Raw genomic sequence first — 12,028 nt, forward strand, 5'->3', positions numbered from 1 at the left:
CTTTAAGATAAAAAAATGTACACTAATGAAAAGACACAATTTTAAAAGGCTGCTACAGTCAAAGTGAATTGGAAGCAGGGAGGAAAGGGAAAAAAAAAAAAAAAAAAAAAGGTGATCTTTCATACCTTAGCTCTTAAAATAGAGGTACGATACCACACCTGTAAACCAACTCCAGTCTGTCTTAGTGACTGTACTTATCTCTCCAGATAACTAAGATTCAAGGACAACAGGATCAAGCCAAGTCAGGGTATAGCTGGCCCAATTACCTTTGGAGATAAGGCATTTATTATTGAACAGAATTTAGATTTTTGTGAAGAACAGCTACATAGAAGTGATCTCTAAGAAACTGAAGGACATCTGACAGTCAGAGAAACCCTTGTGATACTATTAGAGGAAGAATGCCAAAAAAAGGTCTTCATTACTAGGTAAGTCAATATAAAAGCTGCTGACATTTCAAAGACTGGAAGACAAAATATTTTAAGCAGGGGGATTTTGGCACTGAACACAAACACGTACAGCCTAACTTTGTTTGCATTTGACTTAAAAACATTAGGACAGGTTCAGAAGAACACCTTAGTTATAAGGGCACTGAACCTAAGAATAAGTTTATAACCAAATCAGCAACAATTACCCTAGTGGTAAGTTGTCTTGCACCATTCCCTAGAACTGGCACTTCTTTTAAATATGAAAGCCAATCTAAATATCAGAGAAGGATAGTTAAGTATCTAATGACTCATCTGTAAATTAAATCAGATAATTTAGCTTGAAGGACTGAAAGCGCTCTGAGGTTCAACACTATTTAATCTGTTCTGTACCGTACAGTTAACATGGTCCGAGAACACGACAACACAGCATATTAGAAAAGTTCCAAAGGTCTCTCCTGAAACAACATGACACTGACTTATGAGAGTTTTTCCCCAGTCAAGTATCCAGCAACACTCAAGATGCCAAGGTCAATGGCAAAAGCATGTTCAAACTCTTTCATTATAACCAACAGCATACAAATCATCTTAGGATCTACTGTAGTGATAACAACAAAAAAACAAAGAAAGGTTTGTTGCAACTGATTCATGTAAAACTTCAGTTTTACTGAATTTTCTTTATTTAATCAAAGCAGTTTAACCCTCTATTTAAGAAGTGACTATGCTGTAAACATATCAGTAACTAATACGCAATTAAGTAATATGCAACATACCTAATAAAGAGCTCAAACAGGATTTTAGTATGTTTAAACTACTTCAAATGAAATACCTCACATCAAAAGGTTCAGTTTAATCAGTATCTATTGTGCAAATACAGCTTGTGTACACAGCACAACTTGTACTTTCCAAAACACAGACCTGTATGTCACTTAACTTGTGTTTAGCCCCTCAACATGCCAGTAATTTTAATACTTCTAGCTTGTATCTTTTTTAATGATCCAACACATTTAATAGGTTAATCATAATTATGCTGTCCACAAGTACTCTGTTATTAGAGATAGTACTCTACATAAAACCAGTCTTATCTACGGATCAAAGGCAACTGCTGTTGCCTGTCTTTTGCCTGAAGCTCAAGCAGTTTTAACATCACAGGTACATTACCATGATGTTCAAATATAAGTTAAATGTCTTTTTCCCTCCTCTGAAAGAACATGAAAATTTGGCTAGTAATTTAATCACTAAGGCTTTTAGCAAATAACTCTTTTTCCAAAGGAATTAAATCTTTGTTACCAGAATACATTTTTACTGTTTGAAATCTATGTCCTTACTGAGAAATATCCAAACTTTTAACACGGGAAAACCTCACAGCTATAGATATTAATTCATCTGAAACAGTTACCTGATCTTACACATGGATAAGCTGCTTAAGTGGTTTAGGGATACTATGAAATAATGCAAAATAATGCTAGTGTAATAATGGAAACAGACAATCATGTGCAAGCACTGAAAGTTTAAAATAGAAAAGAAAAAAAGGTGGTTTTCTTATATCATGCAGATGCACACAAAAGGGGCCAAATACCCCACACTCTCTATCCTGAAAGAAAGAAATGTGAAAGTAATCCTAAAAATCTGTACCTTATTCAGAAATACGACTTTTACATAAATATTCCGCTAGTCATCATGGAGAAGACACTGAATAAAATTATTTAAGGGCTGACAAGTGAAGCATTTCCTACAGTCTTTCATACCAACTATCTATCTTCAAAAAAAAAGCAGTTACATAATACAGATTTCAGGGATGGCAAAGAGGACATTCACACAGATCGTTTTTCAGGCAGCTCATAGAGAACAGTGAGTGAATGAGGCAAGAAGAAAACTGGAGTTCATGCACTGAGTATAGCTCTGCAGCCAGTGGTATTAATGTGCAGTAATTAAAAACAGCAGTAATAAAAGAGACAATTACTTCACTTAATGAAGAGCTTTAAGAACAAGAGAATTTTTAAACTAAATTCTGAAATAAAAAGTATTACAGTATTGCCTTTATGTAACCTGTATGCTTACACATACAAAAGCAGGAATGTTCCAATTGTGACATCTTTTATTTAGTGAGTACTTTTCACCTATTTAATATAGTAACTCTTGATTGAGCTAATAGGTCATCACAGAAAGCATACCAAGCTCTAAGTCCCCTCCACTTTCAAAACATGTGTACAGTTTAAAAGTCAGTAACTGGGAAAACTTCAGTATCTGTTTTAAAAGCTACTGTAACTGGGCGGGGGGAAACAAAAACAAACAACAACAAAAACCAACAACAACAACAAAACCCACAAAGGCTTCAAAACCAGGCATACTAACTCAGAATCCCCCTCCCCCATATCTAGATAATATGCAGACAATGCCTACCAGTCTTTTTACTTTGCATTTTCCAAACATATATACACATGCTTATGCACAGTACCCAGTATTTGCTTTCAACTCAGTTGTAGAGCTTTTTTATTTTTAGTACATAGTGTGCGAAAATAAAAAAAAAAAAATAAAAAATGTTATTTTGCCTGACCATGGAAGACTATCTAAAAATCAGAATAAATTTGAACTTCAAGATTCTTTGGTTTGGTCACATCTTTAATGAAGGAGCAAAATAATTGAATATGCTGTTATTGCAACGTTTGATTAAGCTTCCTCTGGCTACTTCTCCTGCAAGACAAAAGAACATTTTTTCCCCAGAAACAAGAGGTTTTAGGCTACAAAATCAGATTAGCCAAAACAAGACAAATTTCAATATAACTGACAGGACACTGGTGACTCTTAGCTACATTCCACACCACAGCCCAACTGTGTTGATGTGAATTTGTGAAGGTGGGAATGGCCATGATATCACACAAGTAAGCAAATTAAAATAATGAGTCAACACTGAACCTGGGGAAAAAAAAAAAAATCTTCTTCATTTCTGCCAGATATGAACAAACATTTCACTTACACACAGACAAACTGCAGGCAGGCACTAGCCATCATTGTAACCACTGTCATACATAAAACCAACTAGGATGAACACCAAGACATTTAAATTGCATGTGCACCAACTGCAGTTAAGAAAAGAATTTTTAAAACAAATCAAGGAAAAAACTTTTTTTTTTTTTTTAAACAATTAGTTTTCAGACAAGTTGTGTAATTTACAGCAGACAATACTGAAGAGCAGAAGCTATTTATGAAAACACAAAATTTTAGCTTCAGGTCTTTAATAACAAGATATGTATGTACATAGAAAAGTAAATACATGTAACATGCATGTATATCACCATAAAAGAGCTTACAGTTCTTTGTGCTTTTCCTCTGCCAAAATTTGGTCGTTTGGCTTCAGCCCATACCTTGGGAAAAAAAAACCACAAAACATAAAGCAGTTAGTCCTTTGAGAATATAGCCATAAAATGTAGTTTTCTAGTTTCAAACTGGCATATTGTTAAACTATGTAATATGTCTTGATTCAGGTACCTCAGGTATTACAAAGACAGTAAAGTTTTCAAAAAAATTTTTTACGTTTTTATTAAAGTTAACATCACACAAAACTTTTGCTTTATATCACAGCTTCAAACTATATCAGATACTTTGGTTTACTATATATCCAAAATCATCGTACTTCATAACATAAACTGTACGTTGATCTTATAATTTGGATCTGACACAACATTACAGGAATACAGACAACATCAACACTAAAACCAGCTGTAGTGTTTCCCCCTGTATCAGATAAAACTATTATAATCAATACCAAAAATATTTTATAGAAAAAAAATTATACTTTAACAACAGGCTATTCAGGAAAATTTCTGCAGTCCATACAGGCAACCTCTGATGAAAGTGAGAGCTTGAGAGAAACTTTCTTTGCTACCTTAACCTAATAGGCAATTTAACAGAACAGGTTGCCTACACTGTCTGAATCAGAGGGAAAAAGGAACCCAGCCTCCCCCAGCACAGGCTACTACTAGTCATGCTGCAGGCTGCACTGTCACTCACTTTGGAAAACCTTTAAGGAGTGACCTCACTTTTGTTCTGCCTCAGAGCAAAATCTTTTGCCATCTCAAAATATTCCACAAATCTAACCGCGATGGTTTTCTGCAGGGTTTGGTTTTTTGGTTTTGTTTCGGTTTTTTTTGATTGATTGTTTTGTAAGACAGTCATACATAATGCAAGCAGCTAAAAGTCAAGTGTCCATTTGATAATTCTCCACTCACACTGCAGAAGGCAGAAGGTTCCCACTGTCCCTTTGCCCTCTGTTTTTGTTCCTTGCTCCAGTCAACTGCAGAACCATAGATTACTCCTCTTGAGGAAAGATTCTGGTCACCAACCAACTACAATCAAGCTATCTTGCAAATTGATTTTTGTTTCATATAAACAGCTAAAGTGTACGTTCTCCATTCCTTATAGCATTTTCTGATGATACTCACTGAAACTTGACTTTTCAGCATCCATTTAAAATGCAGTATCAACCCGGGACACATTCTCAAGCTCAGGAGTGCTGCACTCAAACATACAAGACATCAACTGACTGACCTATTTTTCTTGTTTACATATGCAAAGACTGCCTTAGGTTATTTGCCATAGTATCACACTGACTTGCATCCATTTATCCACTTTGCTGCTAAACCCTTCATGTAGTCACTTCTAATCAGGATACAGTGGGGTCCATCCACATTCTCTTTCTAAACACAGGGTTCACATTTGACTCTTATAGGAAGCAGACTATACTGTAACACACTGTTCAATAACAGATTCAGGTCACTTGGTTTAATTGCTAAGTCTTCTTTATAGTTTACCATACTACCAGTCTTTAAGCCACAAATTTTAACTGTTGTGATCTTACATTTACTTCCAAATCAATGTTTTCTGTAGTGAATAGCATCAGGCTCTTTTTCTTTACTGAAAAAGGGACTAGCCCGATACCAGTCTCTTCATAATGCTGCTACACCTCCCCAATATCTCAATTTGTCATGTCTTAATAAGCATTTTATTGATAGAAAATACTTACGTATCAGAGAAAAAGCAAAGAGCTACCAGGAAATTCTAAAAGGAACATCTTTCAGAAGTCAAAGGACACTAACTCTTCTTATGCAACTCGCAATCATATTTAAAATGAAATCAGGTCATTTGTTAAAAGGATCTGCCTGTCATAGACAGATATACCCTTGGCTAATATGCAATCCATATTGTCAATGGAGATAATTTTGCCCATTAAAAAATATACCCACGTAAAGTCACCACCATTCTTCACTAAAAGTAACACTGCATGCTTTTCCTCTGACCAGAAATCAGACTACTTCAGCTAGAATTGAATACAATTTTATCTGCTGAGGATATAGAAATAATATCTATACTTGAACTTTTTAAAGCTTCCAGATCCTGTGTTTCTTCACTTTTTTTTTTTTTTAAACCACAATTTAACCCCCACAGTTATTTAGAGGAAAAAAAAAACAAATAAAACCCTTCACTACTTACTCAGACTAGTAAATCAGCTACAACAGAAACCATGTAACATAATGGGAATGCTGTTTAACATATGTGTGATTTTCGCCTCGGGTATGTTACTGACATACCACAGAGGGGTGCGGGAGGCACACAGTTGCTACCCCAAGGTTTGCAGAATGGTTCCTTTGGTGAACCTTAGCCTACCCAATTTTTTTCCACCACCACCCCCTTCCTTCACCATGAATATGGCATTTTTCAAATATTCTTCCTTGACCCCTAAAGATATTGCTTTGATAGCAACTTGTCAAAGGAAATTTCCCATAAAGGAACAGTCTTGTAGAGTTCAAACTTTTATTAGTACTTTATACATTAAGACAAGATGCATATTATATTTCATACACAGCTGCTGAAGTATTTAATAAATTTAAATGTGCAGCTAGCACAGTGACCAGCTTACATAGTATTTCCTAACATGTGTTTCGCAGGCAAGATTGATAAGCACCAGTTGGCTCTTCCTAACTGATGAAGGTTAGATTTGGGAGAGTTTCTCCAAAAAAAACATTTTAGGAGCCAAGGATACTAAATGCAAAATTGAAGTTAAAGATATGCAGTCAAAAAATTTTAAATAAGGACATTTAAAACAATCTAAGCAACCAGAACAACATATTGTACATGTATTATACGTTTACATACCTAGCATTAAACTAGGAAGTAGAAGAGAAGCAAATATGCTATGAAAGTGAGCAAAGGAACTGAAGGGACCACAACTTCACTTTTTTCTATTTTCTACCCTGTGAAATTCAAAGTTCAAAACATCCTAGAACATTAAATAATGATTATTCTTTTCAACTATCCAGTACCAAACTGTGATACAGTTTCAAAGTCATAGCAGTCTCTTCATCACTGCTCAAGATCCTGTTTCAGAAAAGGGGCCTAAGAATAAAAACATGCAAGGGTCTACAGAATGATTGTATAGGTAGGTGTCAAAACAAACTGTAGTACATTTCAAAAATTATACATTTAAACACTTTGATATGTCTTTCAGACATTTAATCTGCTGGAAGAGTAGCCAGTGTTCCAGCCACCCCCTTCAAAATGGCAGCTGCACACAGTCATGAAGATGGACAGAAAAAGTGCCCCGACTGCAGCAATTATCACACCACACAGCTGCATATTTCCACCAAACTGGTGCAGCTGCCTGCCCAAGATACACACATCCCAGCCTCTAAGCATCACAGCTGATGGCTTCTGACAGTCCAATAGGCTGATTGTACCTTGGGTAAAAATTCCACTTTTGGAAGACAGCAGCTTTCTCCCCACACTCAGTTCATTACGGAATTTCTTAAGCCACAACATCTTGGTCTAACCTCTAGATGTCATTGTATCATAGTCACTCCAACATACCCTATTCTGATCAAAGCTCAAGTGAGGTAGCTGCAGATAGGTGCTAACAAAGATCATTACTCTACCATGCATCTCCTAATCCAGTTTAAATGAGAAGTTTCACAGTGCTTTACACTACTCTTTTCAGCGTCGACATATTTTTTTTAAACAGTATTCTTTCCAACGTGGTTACAAAAAGGCATGTTTAGGCATTTAACTTATCAGGACAAATGAGCAAGCTAAGCCCCTAGGTTTCATCAAGAAACAAAGACCCAACTTCAATTGACACTCTGGAAAAGCAGTCTCTCTGTCCTTTCACTACAATGGGGCACAGTGATACAGAATGTCTGAATTAGCCTGCTGAGCAAGGTCATTTGAATGCCTCCCATTAGTTCCTAACTCCATAACTTCAGAACATTAACAAATGGGATATATTTCAATGAGAAAAATCTTGAAATACTAAATTTTAATTATCCAGGACATTTTCAACTTCCAAAGACAAAGCTATCCTGAACCTCTCTTTTTTCCTCATTTGTTTACTGTAACCAATAACTCTACCAGAACTCAGATCTGAACTTCATGTTAGTTTCCTCCTTCCCAATTGTTATGTTTCCAGAACCAAATTTTACGTACATGCAGATACATACATAATATCAAACTTAGCCCCCTACAACATTAATTATAAATTCACAACTACATTAATCTTAAATATTTTTCCTTTCCACAAGCCTGAAAACAAAGTAGCACAGACCCAGACTAAAAGATTGTTGCACGCATTCTGAGGACAGATATTATACGCAGCCAGAACGGTGTTAAGGAAATTTGGCTGTACATACAGCTAAATATACTCTATCAAAAAAAATGCCAAGACCACTTGGAAGAGTTTTACTGTGCGTAACAGCTGGACATACAACTCTGACCAACATGTTCTATTTGGTTACAGTGCTACAAAAAAACCTGATGAAGGTGGCATACTCTTCTCCTCTTACATGTATATGACTTACCTAGCATTCACCTACAAGTTTATCATCTCAATTTTGTTTTTTGCAGAAATGTAACATTTTTATTAAATGTCTGCTTTTCATTTTTTAAGTATACTAGAACCTGCAAGTTCAGCTCTGACTTATGCAATGCATTTTAAATATCCTTCTGAAATGGTAATCCTACAACTCAACACTTTTTTATGTCCCAGCTCCTAATATGAGAGAGCATGAAAATTAATGTGTTTGGACTGCAGTCAGCATTTTTACAATAATGCTTCTAATGTAACAAACAGCCATAAGGCACAGTTCCCTTCAGGCAGAACCCAATTTTACAAAGCCTTAACCAAATTAAAAAGAAAATACAGCCTACGCTAAGAATGTACTGGTGAAAAACTCCAAATTAATATCAAGTTCAGATCTGCTCTATGAACAAGAGTTTCCTCAAAAGCTTGTAGAACTCACCTGTCCTAAAGCCCAAAATAAAAACTGGTGATGAGCAAACATGTTCTAAAAATGGCAATATTTTCATAGCTTCAAAATTAATTCACCTTTCAAAATTTCTGACTTGAATCCACCAACCTAAGCAAAACTTATGTAGAAACAATAGCTAAAAATTGCACATATATTAAACTAAAAATCAGCACAGACATATACACTGCTGCTTGGACCAGAATAGCCAAGACAAAATCTCCATCATGCAGACTACACAAAAACAAAGAGGTACAAAAAACTGCATACATATCAGAGTAATATTTTCATCAATATTTTCAAGAATACTTGTGAAGGAACAAGATGCTAGAGATAAAAGAATTTTTTTTGCATTAACCATCAATGTGAGTAGTCAGCACACAAAAAAAGATTAAAACTGTTTCAGTAATACAAAGTTATGACAGTAAAACAATCTAGGAAGCTCTAAACATATATCTGCAGACATTCCTCTGCCTTGTTTGATACAGAAACCAATACAAACTTTTTGCCACAGTGCAAACCTTGCTCCCCTTTAAATGCAATTGGGCTTTGCTATTCCATAAGCTTATTCCATAAGCTTATTGTACTTGACATGCTTTGCAGCAGTTACTGTTTTAAGTATTTCCCAGATTGATTAAAAATGGAATGTATGAAAGGGTAGGACTTCTAACATGTTCTTTGAACTTTGCAGAAAAGTCATCAAAAAAAGGAACAGAGGGTGATGTTGGTTGTATTAACTGGACAAGACAAGCAGAATTTATGCTATACTAGGCTATGCTTCATCAATAAAAGAAAAGACCTTTTAAGACAGAGCTCTGCAGAAGCATTTCTTCATAAATTTTCAAAGCCGTTAAGAAACCTTAAGGACTTCAGTATAGTCGTCTTGTATTTCAGATTAATCTAAAGAAGTTTCCATAAGAATGATTCAGCAATGATGCTGCTTCAACTTTCAGGTAATGTTAAGGCTACTTTCACTGTTCTAAAAAAAGAAGTGCAGTCCTTTTTCTGTTGGTTTTTCTTAATTATTAATCTTGTAAAAACTAGGACAACCAGCTTGTGGGACACTGATGCTTACGTGTTCTTTCTCAGGCTGTATTGACTACTTTCTACCAAATACACTTAATACATCCCACAAGATCTTTCAGGTCAGAAACACAACCGTATGTGAACCTGCTACAACAGTGCATCCTCATGAGCATTTACAGACCAATGCACGCAGCAAACCCAAGCAAAAGCTCCCAAGATATCTCTAACACATCAGATTTATGGGGGATGGGTATAGAAGGTCAGCCTGTTTCTTAGCTTCCATCTGCAATTTATCAGACAGATTGAGTAATGCTGCCATAACTGCTAACTCAATTTCTTCTGACTTGATCTATATACATAGGTCAAAAGGCATTAAGTGAATTGCTCTTCCTACAAGAGTAAAATACTACTTAAAGCAAGGCAGTATTTCTGCATTTTTGACAAGGCTACAGTTGCTTAGAAATTCCAGTTAAGTATAATGTAGCCTTACTCTTCTGAGTAGCCTAGTAGTCTTTTTCAAGCACACAAATATTGAGTGTAAGTACCATGACTTTTATTTGTTTGGATTATTACTTTAAGCTTGCTAAGGCAGATTCTGGGGGCTATGCACTTTCTAAATCAAGATGAAAAAAAACGCACAACCCAGTCCACACCTTGTGTATAAATTCAGCAGCCAAATTCATCATGGACCAGATGCAATCAGCTAAACCAAAATTAAAGTTTTGTGTAACTGGCACATACATGCACCCTAGTCCAAATATTTGTTTTAAGACATCTTTTTTTTTCCCCATCAAAAAAGAAAAAAAACCCCAAACCAACAGTAAAGGGCTTTCATTCATATCCTGAAAGTCTCAGTCTCTTGCCTGCCTTGCACTGTTTTTATTCCACCAATTTGATATATTTACTTTTTCATTTTTTCCATAAATTCCTCTGTTGCTTTGCTATAGTCTCCCAGCTTCCCCATCTGAAAGGTACCACAACTCCCCATTCCCTCAAAATCTCTCCCCTTTAGCCTCTCTCCTATTCCATAACAGAGCAGCTGGTCTCCCCTACCTTTTTTTATTCTTTCTTGGCCTCAGATGACAGCAAAACAGGGACCCCTTCTACATTAATATCTGGTTTTAATGACAGTTGATCATCATTCATTGTTACTCTAGGATGACTTCATAAAGGTTAGACAATTTTAGAAAATTTCCTTACTGAGTAAATGCTGCTTCGTTGCCAAATACAAAATGCAAGTCCAGAATCTCTTCCTTGAAAAACTGAAGGATTAAAGAGGGATTGTATGATAGCAATACGATCCCAAAGAAAGCCTACTTCCAGAAAAATCTAAGTTTTGCAATAGTCCACTTATACCAACAAAAGAGGAAACTGCCTAAAAGACTTTTCAGACATTCCATTAGGAAAGTATTAGGGCTGTGAGAGAATGCACATCTCAGATTGACTTCAACATGGATCCGCACTAGATCCAACAGCATGCCACACATTTTTGAGTGACCTAGAGTTAGGTACAGTAGCTGCTGATGAAATCCACAGATGAAAGCAGACTGGCAAGGGCATGTAGTGGCAACACAACATTCTAGCAGACAATGAGATGAACCCATTCAAACACAGTAATTTGAAATTACAGGCAGATGCAGAGCCAAGTAGGTAAATAAAAAGAACAAAAATATGGGCAGGGGTAAAGGCATCCCAGAGAGTAGTAACTTAGGGAGGAAACCAGGCATCATGACCTGCAACTAACTCAACCTGAGCTTCCAACTTATGTCAAATATTGAAGACATCAATGAACTACTTCAATATAGAAATAGGAAAGAGCAAACAAAAAAAAAAGAGCAAAACCAACAGAGTGGTCAGCCTTACTAATTAGTTAATCCCTTCATATTTTTAAACAGAAAAGCATGTAGCTAAAACATTTAGCTTAGGAAGAAGAAATGCAGGTAGGACTAAAGCACACACTAGTAGTAATGAGAAAATAGCAATGGAAGGTTAAGATACTTCTGTCTGAAGACTGCTGAAAATAAATTACTTCATAGTTATCAATGACAAAGAATCAAATCCAGCTAGGGAAAGAACATGTAGCATTGTCCTGGCAGAGAATTACACTGCTTAACAAAACAAAAGCATCTGCTTAAGGAAAAGTTTAAGTGCAACTCAAAGCACAGATCTTGGCCATTTCATTTATAAAAAAAATCCAGACCTTAAAACAGTGCTACTGGAAAAGAAATGTCAGGGCTGAGAAAATGAAGGACCATCTTGGAGAACCCATGGAGGAATTTTTGGTGT

The 12,028-nt window shown here is 35.9% G+C and overlaps 1 protein-coding gene across 2 annotated transcripts in view; it reads right to left on the reverse strand.

Annotated features, from left to right (window-relative positions):
• The window catches only part of ADK (adenosine kinase), a 298,584-nt gene that overhangs the window by 258,322 nt on the left and 28,234 nt on the right, over positions 1-12,028 (reverse strand). For both annotated transcript variants that reach the window (XM_069796300.1, XM_069796301.1), the window contains exon 3: positions 3,734-3,787. In XM_069796300.1, the coding sequence (XP_069652401.1) occupies positions 3,734-3,787 (54 nt within the window). The remainder of the gene's footprint in view (positions 1-3,733; positions 3,788-12,028) is intronic.

The sequence above is a fragment of the Haliaeetus albicilla genome, chromosome 11 (assembly GCF_947461875.1).
Source record: "Haliaeetus albicilla chromosome 11, bHalAlb1.1, whole genome shotgun sequence".
NCBI classification, from domain to species: domain Eukaryota; kingdom Metazoa; phylum Chordata; class Aves; order Accipitriformes; family Accipitridae; genus Haliaeetus; species Haliaeetus albicilla.